Below are 17,386 nucleotides of genomic sequence, written 5' to 3'. Positions count from 1 at the left end.
GATGAATATAAGAAAAGTGATTTTTTGACTTGAGTAAAGTGACTTTCAGTTAAGTGCAACATTATGCGCTACTACTTTTAATAAATAAAAGTGCATCAATAGATTTCTTTACATCATATTTCGATTCAATGCATTTAACTTAAAATTGTTTTCGAACTTCATCCTCTTTTCCATTTGAAAATTATTCGATATGAGATTACTACCCACCTACAACAGTTTTATTTTCATGTTTATCTGAGAATAATATGTTTACAAACCAGTAATATATTCAAGCTTTACCATATATTCTTACAAACGATGAATAAGCAATGTTATACATGCATTTGCATAAACTTGAAGGAGTCCCATAGCGTACACCGGCGCATATATTATATTAAAAGTTTTGCTTTTATTATTACACATTTTGCAAAGTAATCTCATATTAGGTATTGATTTTCAACTCCTTTATCTGTGTACCACATGAAAGTTTTATAATGAAATTACAGTCGAGAAATAGTCGAGCAAAAAGAAACAAGAAAATAGAGATATTAAAATTTTATTACAGATGATCTGCGAATGCGAACTTGTAAAATAAACATGATTATATGTAAAAACTTAGCAGAGTTGAGAGAAATATTAAATGGTAATAAGTATTCTTCAGATAACTAAATCTAGAGAAAAACAAAAGTTTTATATTCAACTCGCGGTAAAAGAAAAATTACTTTTATATGAAAATGTGAGTTTGTTTATGAGAGAAACTTATTCAAAAAGGGTTAAATCGATTCTGAACATATGCGTTAGGTATAGAAATTTATGAGTATTTGAAGATAGGCTTAGTCGTTTCATTGTAGTTGACTTTTTTCATCTTTTAAATTAATTAAAAAAGTTTGGAAGCATTTTCTGAGTTTCAATGCTTCATCGCGACTACAGGTTGTCACAAAGTTAAGCTGTTATTCACAGATAAAAATATAATGAATAATGCAGAATTTTATTCCTTGTCCTCCTACTTTATTAGAGTTTCATCAATTTTTTGTTTTTATTATATTTCAATTCTTAACAATTATCATATTTTTGTTAATAATCAGAAATAAATAATGTAATATGTGTAATGACTTTTTTTTTATTAAAAATAATACAAAAATCCAATTTGACTTTGAGCAATTATATTGTTAAAACCAAACAAGTTTTATCGCAACAAATGGCACATGTCAAACAAACCACTATCTGACTGTATTCAATAAATATCCCAGCTAGTTCATCAATGTAGTAATGTTTTTTTTTTGCTGTTCTTCAAAAATTTCATCAGCAGAGTTGGAATAACTATTTATTTAATTTATCTCCTGCAAAACTGCTTTTTTAATTATTTTATTTACTATTTTTTATTGTTTATACCTTTGCCAGAGAAAAGGTTCAGTTGGTCCATTTACCCCACCCACGTATAAGCTTTTATAGAGGTTATATAAAAAAAACTGATGAACCTAACTTAAAATCAACAATACATCTTTCAAAACAGTTAAATAAATTATGCTTAAAAATTCTATTAAGATCTCGTCAACTAAACAAGAGTGCTCACAACCAAGAAAAACTAACAACGAAAGAAAATACTTCTGTTATGAATTACCGATTATGTCCTGATAGCGACGTCGTAAGAATCAAGGTGATGGCTTGATTCTTGAAAAAAATCTTAACATTACTTGTTTTCGAAATATCGGTTTTATAACCGCGGACCTTCAAGCCCCTCACATACATATATATATATATATATATATATATATATATATATGATATATATGTATGTGAATGGTTAAAGATATCTTCAACCAGTCTACGAATAACACACTATCCATTTGTGATTTTTTCAAATCAGTATTTTGTGAAAATATTGTTGTAATTTCAAGTTAATGTTTATAATACATAGTGTAGTGCATTACCATATCCTAATACCATGGATTATTAAAATTTTCCAATTTAACACTAAGATCAACTAATTTTTCCACTGAATGAAGGCTAGGATTATAGCCGAAACGTATGGATTTAAAATAAATTTTTGAAAGAAATTCATGTTTTTTATTGATGTTATGCCCGATTATTAGACTTTGTTAAATATATATATATATATATATATATATATATATATATATATATATAATATGTGTGTGTGTGCGTGTGTATGTATATCAACTAGGAAATACTGCGTTGAACATTTTATGACCATGACCATGACCATATTTGTTCAAATATGTAACCCAGCATTATTTGAGTATTCTCTAAAAATGCAGATATTTCAAAAAAGACTTTTAATCATAATAAAAGTTCATCCAGCGTAGACATCAAATGTCAGTTTATTTTGTTCAGCAAATTATAAAAAGTAGTTTATTTGCTCTCTTAAAGCTGCGAATAAGATTTTATATTCCACCATAGCTGACATAAAGATAATACCATCTGTTGAAACAAGTAATAAAATATTCCTAAAGTATGTTTACAAATAAACAGTTGTTCAATATTTTAGAAAAAATATCTCACACAATTACATTAGAATAATATATTGTGAATCTTAACATCTGTAATGGTTTGAAGACCTAATCACAGTATGTTTATAAATAAACATAAGTTCAATATTTTTTATATATTTAAGAAAAAATATCTCGAATAATTACATTGAAATAATATTTATATTGTGAATCATAACATATATAATAGCCTTAAAACCTAATCACTCAAAACAAATTATACCCTTACATAATTATCTACTAGGAGAACTTCTCAAAGGAGAAGTTTCTTAATTGGCCTAAGAATACATCATAATAACTTATAGAAAATTATTGCATTTTTTGATTGTCTAATAAACAAATTAATTAATGAAAACATTTTTTGCAGCGCGATGCTGGGCAGCGTCGGCGGCCGACACATGTCGGGGCGGCGTCGCGGCTCTTCGCCGGCGGTGAGGTTATCCTTTGCCGCCGGCGGTGCTGGCGGTGACGCTCTCGCGGAGGCCGCGATGGCTGCCAGACTGGCGACTCGCAGCCGACGGAGGGCGGTCACCACGAGCGACCATAAATCCTGCGCGCTCATTCAGACCAGGATCAAGTTGGGAGACATCATGTAAGTGGATAGTTTAGATTTAGATATAAAAAGATATTAGTTGAACCTAACGCATATTCTACTGAGAGAGATCATAATAAAATTTTTATAGGGACCAATTCTTTTACTTCTTTATTAGTACTAAAAACTTTAAAAATGCAATCTATTTGGTTTACGATGTAAAACCATATGTTTTAAATGCGCATCACAAGGAGGCATTTATGATAACATTATTTCTGGATTTGTTTGCCAATGCTTATCGTCTAGGACGTGATTCCCAAAGTGGTCCACGTGGACCCCCAGGACCAATTTCAAGGGGTCTACGGCAGGGAAAACAAAATTTGGGGGTCCACGAAATAAAAATGGAGGTCCACGGCATATTTAGAAATGATTTAAACTTTAAATGTTAGTATTGAGCGCGGAGCCAGCCACACATCAACCTCGCATATCTTAGAAACTATTGAGTTTTCCAACTTTAAACTTCGGTCACAATCTTGGTATAGTATAGTAACAATGTGTGTTAAGTTTTATCAAAATCGAATTATGCATTTTTGAAAACGTACAATCTGTTTCAATACCAGTATTGAGAGCGGAGCCAGCCACACATCAACCTCGTATATCTTAGAAACTATTGAATTTTCCAACTTTAAATTTTTGTCAAATATTTAATAAAGTGCAGTAGCAATGTATGTCAAGTTTCATCAAAATCGAATTATGCATCTTTGAGAACGTACAATCTGTTTCAATACCAGTATTGAGAGCGGATCCAGCCACCCATCAACTTTGCATATCTGAAAAACTATTGAATGGCCAACTTCAAATTTTGGTCACAGAAAATAAAAAGAAGAAAAATATGAATTGGGCTCTGAATTGCTTCCCCTTTTACCATATTCTCTAAATCTGTTCCTCTGCGACCATATACCGATCCCAGATCTCAAAAGGATAAGAAACTGTGAAGAAACTTTCACCAAATGATGAGATGATAGCTGAATTTTGTGGCAAAGTGCAAATTGTACTAAAAAAATCGATTTAAACTTATACTTTTTGATTTTATAAAAACCGATACGTGTGGTCACTTTAATGTAGGGGTCCATAACAAAACAAAAAACATTGCAAAGGGTCCACGGCACAAACAAGTTTGGAAACCTAGACTCTAGGTTATAGCAGAATCGACCCCAAGATCTTTGTTACGGATGGGGGTTAGTTAGACCCTTTCGGAATAGCTAATTGGATTTTACTCAATAACTATTCCGAGGATTTGATCTTATTGAATATATCAAGCAAAATATTTGACGTTCTCTACGTGCTCGGCGGTCCAGTCGGATGGCGGCTTCAAGTTCGGATATCTCAGTTCGCTTTAAATTCGGATGCTGAGGAAGAAATGAACTCCAAACACAAATAAGGAACACTTGCACTGATTAAAAGGTATTTATTTCATTAAACAATAACTAATGATCGAAATATATCACAAAAACACATATGGAAAGTACAAGTAAAACGGTGTACGTGACCAGCCAACGCGAGAGAAACTTGTTCACCCGTCAGATCAGCTATTACGTCCCAACCTTTGAGGATTGCCAGAGAAAAAGTGTTGTCTGAATATTAAAAATATTCTCTGGCGACATCTAACAGATTCTGGCGCAAACAATCTTTAAAACTCGTTTGTAATACAAAATAATGTTATGCCTCACATAGCTTTGAACTACGTAGTTAAATGATACCCGACATTCTGCACTTTTTCACTATTGTTGAAAATATTGCATGTATTGCAATAACTATAAAACCGTATTTTAATTAAGCGATTTTCTGTCACGAACTTCACTTGACTTTTAAAATTACTTCAAATTATTAATGTCTCTTTAGCATTTCTTACAAATAGAGTAAGATTTCAATGAAATAGTTTGGCAACATTGATAACTACAAATAATTATAATACGCTTAATCTGCGTTTAATTATATAATCACTCCATATTATTATTTACCTCGAACAATTTAGCGGGCACAAAGTTTTATGATAATAATACGCTAGAGCTCACCATATTGTGGAAGAAAGTTTTCGAACTAATTCTGATGGAAATTTTGTGTACTTGTATGCTAGCTCAACACAATAAACTTTTAGCTATTCTAACCTACTTTGAACATCTCGCTTTAATGTGATCGGAAATTACTTTGTTATGATATCAAAAGGCCATTTACAAGCTTTGGCTGATAAAGCTAAAATACTATCGTTGGTATATATATTTTATAAAAAAATTTACATTGAGATTATTTTTTTAATTATAATTTTTTTCTACACGACATTCATTTATACACTACGTTGATCATATGAAATAAAACAAAATTTTGGACACTATAAGAAAATTGAATAGCCTTTCTAATGATACCAATTAAAAGTTAGTCCAAACAACCGCACTACCCAAAAATTCAAAACAAAAAATTATTTTTACTTTTTCTTGCACTAAAAAATAATTATTAAACAATATTTGTTATTAAAAAATATAGTACACATCGATATGAATATAATCCCTTTATTTGTTTTTTGATATCTTTCACAGTTCCGACAAAAAACGACTTTGAAAAAAGGGGCCACTTTCACATATTTTCAATGATATCTGGGCCAAATGATGAGCTACGGATTTGAAATTTGGTATGTCGGATTTTCTCGAAAATATCTATTAAATGGCATCAAAATTATTTACATACCAGGATGGGGCCGATTCTGTATGGAAATACGCCCATACCCTTTATGAAATGAATGTAACTAATGTATTCGGTTCATCAACCACATATAGCCTAGATGAATGAAATTTAACTTTTTTTTTCAATTTTAATAATTTATTTTGGTATACTATAAACTGTTAAAATGATTGATTTGTGATGTCTATTATATAAATAATGTATCGAAGCCATCCCAAAAGTTTTTTTTAATAGATTTTGATGTAAGAAAACCTCTTGGTTTTCTCTTTTCACTTAAATTTGCGATGATAATTTAACTTTTTCTATAATGCCCAAAAAAGCATTTTTCACTGAAAGTGATTTGTGATTTACATGTGCAAAGTGAAAATTGATTTCACAAACGATTAATATCATAATCAGCCTTTTGGTAGGCTAAACATTGAAACCCTACGTCTTGCTCAAGAGAGATCATTTATCATTATCATTATCATTATTATTGTACGAAATATAAATTGACAGATACTGTAACAATTATTAGCTACCTGAATTTTGCAATGGATATGGATATATCTAATTCAATATGGATTGAACGTAATTCGCGTCAGCGGATTTGCTATCTATTACATTGTATCGATTCTATCAGGCGAGTGAACACGGATTATGACGGCTTAGAATACGTGTGACTGATGATATGAAACCTTTATGCCATACGAATTTCTGATATTGACATATTGATATTTTTGAGAACTTCATAAGCCGACTTGAATACATGATTCGCCCTTTTGAATATATTTCAAAAGTGGAATATTCCGACTTTTTATTTAGTATTAGCATACGAAAAACGTTATGGGATAATATATACAGATAGCAAAATATTTATATGTAGGTTTTGAGACAACTTTTAGGGTATCAATATACAGTATTTGCAGACTTACAGCTGGGTATCTCGAATTTCAACATTCTTATCCAATTTAAGTTTAAATGACTAGACTACTAATGAATATTGAAAAATAAATTTAGTTTAGAGAATGTGATATTACACTTTTGTGTTGCAAAACAAATATTTATATTTAATTGTGTGACAAATGATAAATGCTACAATAACTAAAACAGTAGAGGATTAGTAAAATATGACTTCTGAATTATAATGTTGAAAAAAATAAATCATTCGAAATGTTTTTCCTTAAAATTGCAATGATACGTGATGTTCTGACAAAATGAATATTACAAGGTTTATGGAAACTTATATGAAAACTGTTTTCATAATCTCTCATACCAGGCACTTCTGTCTGTCTGAGATATGAAAATAATGTATATATATATATATATATATATATATATATATAAATAAAAAAAAATATGGAAAAAATCAAAATTTATTATCAAATCGATAATACTGTCATAGGTGCGCAAAAATTAAATCATAACCAAAAATTAAAAAAATATTTAAGGCATCGTATTCAATGTTTGGTAAATATTCCAGATTAGAGTCCGAAACTTGCAACAAGTATCAGTATATTCCATGTGGCTTTTAAGTTTAGATCTCCATCTGCAGCTTCAAAAGCTCAGCTTTTAGCTCGTATCTAAACCAATATTTTACCCTAGAAACTTTAGGTTGTAATTCCCACTAACACATATGATTCTACAGTTTGCTTAACGTCGTAGGGTGGTTTTCTTGAATAATTTTAGACCAGCAACACCCCGAACTTTGTACCGACATATTGTAGAAAACTTCGATAAGTTAGAGAGCTTTTTTAAGGCAGCGCTCTCCATCGAGAAAATCGCACGCCACATAACTTGAATGGTAATATACATACATTTTTTAATGAAATTTAAATAACATCTAGTTGTAAGTGACTTGCTTTTGTACAGATTGCATGAACTTTTGGATATCGATTTGAAAATAATAGCTTTAGTTGTTAAAAAGTAATCGTTCAACCGATTTGAACACAATACTAAGCAACACTATCTCCAATTGATGTGTTTCATTGAATTGATATTCTAAGTCAGCTGAAAATTAATTCTTCAATAATCAATGTGTTTTCTAATTGACTATTTAGACGCAATCATAGATTTTAATATCGGATAAGAATGCTTTGAAATAAGAAATTAAGAAATAAATATTCATTGAACAGATGACTCGGTCGATCCAATATTTGAAAAAATTATAAAGTTAATATTTCAACTGTAAGATTCAAATTGTTTTTAAATTTTTGGAATCTGTATAGATTTTTTTGTTAATTTGTGAGAATAAATACGTGTATATATTAAAGTCTACACTAGGAAGACGCAAGACGTTTTATCCCCCACGTTTTATCCCCAAGAATTATTAGTTAACGCTAACAATTATTATGATCTATAAAGTAGTTTCTCATTTTGTTTAATTTTTCCCAAAATTTTAGCTGTTCGGTACTGAGATAGAACTAGACCTAGACGATGGCCACTTTCCAATAATTTAATAGCAATTGATTTATCAATAATATAATTCAAAACTCATGCATAAATAATACCTATGATACAACATACAAAGGTATATCATAAATGTAATGTAATAGATGTAATAATATTATCAAAAACCCCAAGTTAATCCAAAGCAAATTCATTATTATTTTGATAGTAATATATCAATAAAAATTTTTTAATATAAATAACAGGTTTCATAATAAGATAATAAACCAGTAAGTGATTAAAATTGCATATAAACTTAATAAAATATAAATAATTTTAATAAATAAATTTAACAATTTTTTCAATGCAAAATTTATTACTAATTAAAAACGGGTTCATTTGCATTCATATATATATATATATATATATATATATATATATGCATATAAATATATATGTATGGGGTGTATATATATACATATTGATTCATTGCCAGCGCCAATGGGTTGTGACCCAGTTATTGGTATTTCTGCGGCAATGCTCATATACAGAATAAGGCAAAAAGTATACGTAATATGAATATAGAGAAGAAAAATCATTCGGTTCCTGTACATTACATCATTAAATGATGACATGTGGAAATGTACGAGAACTAGCACTTTTTGCGGTCTGATAATCTAAAACCTTATTTATTTCTTATTCATTGTCTGCATATCTTTGACAGCCAAACTATGCCTAATATTTTATTAGAAATTAATTAAGAGTTTAAGATTTGTATATAATATTTCCATGTAACTATATTTTAGCATTTTTCAATTAACTTCACGTAGGTATAGGTATTTATTTTAAATTTCCATATTTGATAAACGTAGAAGAAAGGGTACCCAGAGAGCATCACACTTTATACTAGAGATTATCTCTTACCAAGCTATCAGAAAGATACCAGTTGTATGTCATGTTTGTTAATTTTTATTCACAATTGATCAGTCCACTTTTTGGTAGTTAAAAGCTGAAAATATTTTAATCATAAATGTAAATATGTAAAAACTGCATAGCTATTAACATTACTTTTAATAATCTAATATCATAATCGGCAAATCTATATTTTTGCAATAAACAGAAGATGCATAAATAAGTTAATATAATGTTCTAGGCAGATCACAAGAATACAAAAACTTTTGGACAAGAATCATTTGTAACTATGGGATTGGTGACCAATTGTTTGCAATCAACACTAAAATATTTTTTTATTTGTATCTAAAATCAACAAAACCCTGTGTGAAACCACGTTATAGCTATCTTAGTCTATAACATATAGTATCTTTGTAAATAACAGTAATAAAATTAATTTTTAATTTCCTCTTATAAATTACAAAAATAAAATTATAAACATTTTGTACAAAGTTTAAATTCATACTAAATATATCAATTGAGTATTGGTATGATTTTAATTAGGAGTTATTATTATTTATGTCCTATCATGAATATTCAAAAACTATTTGCTTTTTAGAAATAAAAAGAATTGACAATTTTAGAAATGCTCGAACAATTTAAGAATTTGATAGATATCGATTCTTATAAATTACAATACTTCCATGGGGTAATTGTTTTCGATAGGCAAGTGCATGATATACAGCTTCATTATTTATAAAGCTACATTTTCGGTAATTAAATTAAATTGATTGACTTATAGAGTGATGCTTTTAAAATCAAATAATAATAATTAAAATTATTATTCTTTAGAAAAACGTCTGAAAACTGTATGTACACATATATTTATATTGAATTTCCTTGCTCCCAGGGGCTCAAATGGTTCCAAATTGATAAAAAACAATTCTCTGAAAGTTTCAGCTCTTAATATTAACGATTCGATAGAGCGCAATTCAATCAAAATTCGTATGGAAGGAGCATGAAAAAATTTTTGAAAATTAAAAAAAAAATTTTTAGGTATAACTTAGCGACAAATGAATTGAAAGTGAAAATTCGTATTCGACGCTCTGCAAAATTTTTGAAAATTTGTTCATGATATTTCTATACAAAACTTTGATCGAATTGGGCTTTATCTAAAAGACAATATTAAGAGCTAAAACTCCCAGATAATTGTTTTTTTATCAATTTGGAACAATTTGAGCCCTTGGGAGCAAGAAAATTCGAAAATGTCCAAATTAAGAACAACCAAACAACAAATATATATATATATATATATATATATATCTTTATATATATATATATATATATATATATATATATTGAGTAGCGTACATCAGCGTATAATTTAGATAGCTACGTCTAAAGGTGAATGCACCGTAGCGACCTGACAGTGCTACGAACCTACATCACGCGTAGCCTTGATCCGACTACGCCAGTTGTCTTTCAAACGCTAAAGGCGCTTTTTGTGTAACTTTATAATGGCAGCCGCAGTCCATTACAAGCAAACGCAATGGAATTTTCTCATTAACTATTCGCGAACTATTTTCATCTGTACGTGACTGGAAAAGTTACATTTCATAAAGAAAATTCTATGAAAAAGATTAAACTGAATTAGATTTTTTATCTTTTGTATCATTTGAATCATTTTATTGTATAAGATACAAATATGTTGCTTACATAGTTATTGAACTTTTAACGATGTATACCAAGAAATTATAAAGAAATATTTGAAAACTTAACATTTTACACAAATCAATCAGTCATCCAAGTTCATTAGCAACCTCCTTGATAACAGAGAACTACCCAATAAGGTTGAGAAGAAAAGTGCCACTGGATTTAAGTCATCAACTCTCATAATAAAAAATTGAAATAACTTAGTCATTACTTATAAGAAATTATTTTATAAGTAAATAGTTAAAATTATATAATTATTAATAAAATATTATGAATATTATATCGAATGGAAAAACAACTATTAAGTTGTTTTTCCAACATGCCCTTTTAGTATACAATGTCCCTTTACGGCCGATAATTGTAAATTCCACAAATTTATTAAATGTCCTAAACTGGACAAATAAATAAATAAAAATTCTAAATAAATAAAAGAGAATAAAAAAAAATCACTATCACTGATCAAAAACTCTTTTATAATTGAGTGTGTTATTAAAAATACCAGTTTTGAGCTTATTGTTTCATTATCGAAAGGGTCTACATAATTAATTTAATCAGGTTTATTTAATTACCTTTAATTTATCATCAAAATATGCAAAAAACAATTGAAAAATTAACTTAATATTATCTTTCAATGTACGACGTGTGCATACATTATATTTATGTAAAACTCATAGAACATTGTATCAAAAAATGCTCGATAAACATATAAATTAGAATATGAATGCAATAAATAAGTAATTAAAAATAATAGGATAGAGCGGGTCTTAAAGGTCCGCAACTAAAAAGTCTACTACCGATTCTCAAACTCAACTAATGTTAGGAATTTCATAACGACAATATTTGAAAGTAGACGGAAAAAGATGCATAGCCAGCCATTTAGTTTCTTACGACTTTGATATCGGCAGATATACGATTTTTGGTTGTGAGCACTGTGATTTAGTTTACGAGACCCTAATATAATTCTTAGGTATACGTTATTTTATTGTTTTATAAGATGTATTATTTAATAGTTATTCCAACTTTGGTGGCAAATGCCAGATCAAGGTTATATACAGTGTTATCTTTGTAAAAGATGTGCCCATGAAATTTACCTATATTTTGCATTGTTTGAATAATGTAGCTATTATTTTGTAAAATTCCTTTAATATTATAAATAAGTTATTCAACTTTTTCGCTCCCTGGCTGCCTATGGGATAAAGAAGGCCAGGTGACAAATTTCCGAAAAACAGAAAAAACACATTTCTACAATAATGAATTTGCTGAGAGTTTCACTAAATATGGTCTGATAGTTGTTTGTTTGATATGTTATTTGTTGTGATATAATTGGTTTGGCTTTTGTAATATAATTACATTTTAAACTTAAATTAGAATATTGAAAACAAATAATATTTTCTGAATATTTTCTCAAAATCACAAAAAGCTGACCTCGGTCATTTTTAATTACCCAGAATATATTTTTTGCTACTTCATATCAATGCAGCTTCAAATGTTATGCCACAAATAAGCCTAAAATATAAGGCAATCACAAATTTTTATTTGATATTTAATTTGTAAAGAAATAACGATTTATATTTGATAACTTCATGTACACCATAGAATGCTCTCTTTTTAATTATATTTTTCTTGTATTCGAATGGAGCAATTTTATCGGTAAATGCTTGCTTGAGCTTGCGTGCAGAATTATTGTATTTGATCAATTTGTATGAACTTATTACACATAGTTATTAATCCAATTAATTCTTAAATTTAATTCTTTCAATTATCATAAAGTTCAAGTATGTTCCAAAAATCTAGTTCTATTTTATTACACTTGATGAATTTTTGTGAGAGTGTACCGAACACTTCGAGCAATGGCAGGTTTGTGTCTCATACATAAACTAGGATTTCAGATTGAGCTTTGCCTACCCTTTTCCCGTTCACGTATATTTCGTTTTTGTGTGCGCTGGTATTTGTACTATACTGTAGGTCTTCAATTTTAGATACATTTCAATGAAAACTAAACTAAGATCTTGAGAAATATTGATGATTTTATAAATCACTAATAGATAAATAAAATTAATCAAAAAATAAAATTTTAGGTTTAGTTTTAAATTGGAGGTAATATCATTTACAAAAAATATATGCTTTTTAAATTATGCATAAAAACTTATGCGTTCCTGTAGTCGTTAACTTCGTTCTTCGTACCTCATAATTTAATAGTATAAATCTATTGAACACTTAGCATGAAATTATAAATTTATGTGAAAACTATTTTCCGTAAGCACGATTGAACAACAATTTTTTAATTGAGCAACTAAAACTAATATAGTTTTATCATTTAATTGGTTTTAGAAATAAAATCTGGTTGGGTATGACATTGCGGCTTAAGGCCAATTAAGAAAATTTTCGTTCCGTACAATTTTCCAATTTCATATTCGCTAGGCAAATTTATTGAATTTTTTATAATACATTATTTTTGGTAAGCTTGAAAGCTGATAAGATTTAATAATAAGTATAAACTTATTTGGAAATTATTGGCAATTTGAACATATTTTATTCGTATTTCAAATTTTTTATTTTTTAAATAGTTATTTATTATTGATATGTAGATCCTGTATAATAAAAGAATAATTATTGTTGAATTTTAAAATGACTAAAAAAATCATTAGGTAAGAAAAAAGTCAAAACAATAAATTCAGAATTTATCTATAATATCTACATTTATCAGGAAAAAATGAAATATTTATTTCAGATTTTTTTTAGTAAACAGGGTAACTATGATTAATCTAATTATCCTTGCTAATGATAATACGCAATTAGTCATAGAGTTCTCTAACCATATTAGTCAAATGGGTCTGAACTTATGAATCAAAGTCGTCCGTGACAGTTCTATGCATAATATAAAACTTTTAGTCTAAGCTTACGAATAATGTATAAACTCCGAAACTGTATATAAATATAGAAGAGGGTTCAGATCAATCTCGGAAAGTCAGAAAAAATTTGGTTCATTAAATATTTGTTGCTCTCTCGCGCAGTTGATTATATGGAAACCATTTGGTTGATTATTGCATTTGAGTGGATACATATTTAACTATATGTACGCTTTGAAATTGATTAATAATATCTAACTTCCTAAGTTTTGGTTTGTTTAATTCGACCGATGAAAGTACTTTTATTAAAAAATTACATGATTCTATCAGAGTGGGAAAAACAAATTGAAATTTATAAAAAATGAGATTTTACTATATCGTATAATGTATATTAATATGTATTTCTTGTTTTATGATTTGAAATTTTAAGAAATATCAAAACAAATTATGGACAAGTATAAAATTATGTACATAGTAGCCATTACAATTGCTGAATACAGAGCGTGGTGATAAAATAAACACTACACAAAAATTGCATTCACTAATCCGTTGCAAAGCATCAAGAGCACGTCTTTCAATTTCAAAAGCTCTCGACTAGATGGCAGCACGTGTGCTGTCGGCAAAATTTTATTGCCCGTGGATACTTAAGTTGTGAATTGAAAGGTTTTTTATACTCGAACCATAAAGAAAGATTCTACCGATTATCAGTATTACCTAACAAATGCAATTCTAAACTTATTTTAGAGTTTATAAGTATTTCTATCCAATGCATTTTGATATGCGACCAACAAATTCGATGGAAGAATTCAGTAAATAAATTTAACGCTATTAGAATCATCGTCACCTTTCCAAAAAAGATAGTAGTATTTTATTCAAGGCTCAAAAAATTCTTATAAAAAATTTACTAATAAATTGTGAATTTTTGAAATAGCATTGCGTAAATATAAATTGTTTTTATTTGTTAAAAGTTATATATTGTGTCGTTTTATCTAATAGATTGCAATAGAAAACACGGCACTGCGCAAGCTTGTTCCCTATGCCGCGTGCTCCTGTGCATCTCTGTACATCCCTTTCAAGCTTTTCCCAAAAGCTCAGCTCTGCTACGGTACAGTTCTGTCGATATCACGACCACTTTTAAGTCTTCTACATAGTCGAGCAATAGGTTGCCGCCCGCGTTCCCCGCTCCGCTATTGGTCGACCGCCAGTATGGTAGCCGAGTGACCGCGAATCGCGACTATCGCATCGCGACCGCGTGTTAGCCAACCGCGTGTGTGTCATTACTCGAACAGTGTTCGTGCAAATAAGCCCACAGAGCCCGTGCGCGTCTTTGGCTTAGGGGGGGCCGCACGGTACACGACACGGAAAGAACGTACGCAAAAATCCTTAGTGAGAAACAACATAACAAAATAATTAACAAAACAAAGATCAATTTTTCGATTTGTCGTGAACGCTGGTGAAGACACGCGGACCCCGAGAATTGTGTCTACTTTTCGAGTGAAAACGTGTGTTAGCTCTGTGAAACGTCAAGTCACACACGCAGTGCTGTGGTGCTTACGTGGTTTTTCTGTGCCAGAATCGATGTGAATCCTGTGGAAGCGGTTTTTTAAAAGTGCGTTTATTGTGCGCGTGTGAACCGTTGTGTTTTGTGATCCGGCTGTGACGGCCCGTGACGTGAAACACGATGCCGTTACAGCGCAGCGACAGCGGATAAACGCTAGACGTCCCGCTTCTGGCGCATAATGGCGGATCCGTTTCTAATAGGACCCTCAACGGATTTCGACGGCACGGAAGTGAAAACGGTGGGTCATTTTATTCAAATTTGATACATGTTTTTCATTCACGATCCCACGTACAGTCGATGGCGGCCGCGACGCGTGCGGGCGCCACAGGCCATAGGCCGCGTAGCTGGGCCATCGATTTTCTTCCCGGCGCTCAGCGACTACGGAGCGTTGAACGCCTGGGCGGTTACTGTATTGAAAGCTAGACGAATATGTATTTATGATGAAATTTATGGTCCGATTTAAGATTTTATAAAAAACTTCACTCAAAACAAATTTTATTCTTCAATATTAATTAAAATACTACCACCCAAACAATATATAAAATTTGTTGATATATAAATAAAAAACTGACATAGTTAATTGAAGGAATAAACATTATGGAATTCACTTACGATTACATATCTTTTGTACATTGAGAATCCCAGATAGTTCTAAATTGATCAATATTCATTATGGTTTATATATATTTAATTTAATTTATTTATGTTTAAGTATATAACCCCTATATTACTAATCAGAAATATCTACAAACATATTCAATTTAGATCTTCTCAATTCCAATGCATAAGTAAAGCAATATATAAATTTATTGATATATAAATAAAAAACTGGCATAATTAATTGAAGGAATAAACATTATTGAATTCACTTGTTCCACTACTGAAATTAATAAAATGTCATGAATTTAAAAATTATTCGATTACATGTCTTTTGTACATTGAGAATCTCAGATAGTTCTAAATTAATCAATATTCATTATGGTTTATGTATCTTTAATTTAATTTATTTATGTTTATGTATATAACCCCTATAATACTAATCTGAAATATCTACAGACATATTCAATTTAGATTAATTGGAGGAATAAACATTATTGAATTCACTTGTTCCACTACTGAAATTAATAAAATGTCATGAATTTAAAAATTGTTCGATTACATATCTTTTGTACATTAAGAATTTACAGATGCTTCTAAATGAATCAAAATTCATTATGATTTATTTATATTTAACCCCTATATAACAAATCTGAAATATCTGCAGACATACTCAATTTAGATTCTCCTCAATCTAATAAGTAAAACTATTATACATCTATGATCATATTAAAATAATTACACATTTTTATTTCAAAAATACAATGTTACCATTAACATCATTATTACAAAATACTACACCCAGCACCGTTTATTACCTTCGTCAATAATTTTTGTGACGTCAATACCATGTGTCGGAGAAAAATCATTTTTTTCGATATACAAATATTACCTCAACTTTCTTAAATAACGTCACTAATAATTATGGTATATTTATAAAAAATAACATCATCATATGGTTATTTTTAGTTACAAATGATTGCTACTCTATATCAAAAGGCAACTGAGTTTTATCAGTGTATATTACATGGCAAGTCAATTAAAGCACACATATCTGAAATACGGTTACACTTAATAGATAAATATTGCGATATAAATATTATTAGTAACTCTGTGCTAATAAATTAAAAATGCATATTATTCTTTTTCATACTGCCTCATTTTTTTGGTAAAATTTATAAGAGATTAGTGTATTCTAATACAACTTTTTCAAGCTTTCATTGAGAAACCAAAATCTATAATAAATATAAAAATAATAAACATAAAATTAACAGCAGGCCCATCTCAAGAGTATACCACTGTTTCCTTATTCTTTTTCTTAGATGGTGAATCATGTTAAATATTGATGTTAATAACGGATTTATATTTGCCTGTAAATCAAATTGAAATAACTATTGCACCAGCTTATTAAAAATGATTTATACAATATCTACTAGATTGAAGACTAAATTATTTTGTTCATAATAAAATACAAGCTACATCATAATTATAAATGTTGTATTGTTATTACATTTATTACTTTATATATGTTATGAATAGCACCCTATACTGTTAATCATGGATATAATTATTTAAAACTAATATATTTTCTACATCTAAAAGGTTTTTGATATGCTTTTTTTGTGAAAAATGCAAGACATTATTTCATTAA

General features: G+C 29.3%; 1 protein-coding gene across 1 annotated transcript in view; it reads left to right on the top strand.

Moving 5' to 3' along the window:
• Nucleotides 1–2,860: 2,860 nt before the first annotated feature.
• LOC113386902 (voltage-dependent calcium channel type A subunit alpha-1) overlaps nt 2,861–17,386 on the top strand; it is a 155,835-nt gene continuing 141,309 nt past the window's right edge. The window contains 1 exon segment of the mRNA XM_026624658.1: nt 2,861–3,081. Within this exon segment, the coding sequence (XP_026480443.1) occupies nt 2,861–3,081 (221 nt within the window).

The sequence above is a fragment of the Ctenocephalides felis genome, unplaced genomic scaffold (genome assembly GCF_003426905.1).
Source record: "Ctenocephalides felis isolate EL2017-DRISC unplaced genomic scaffold, ASM342690v1 CF-g0.4_SCAFFOLD_03571, whole genome shotgun sequence".
In the NCBI taxonomy this organism is placed as follows: domain Eukaryota; kingdom Metazoa; phylum Arthropoda; class Insecta; order Siphonaptera; family Pulicidae; genus Ctenocephalides; species Ctenocephalides felis.
This window is presented reverse-complemented; position numbering and strand designations above follow the sequence as displayed.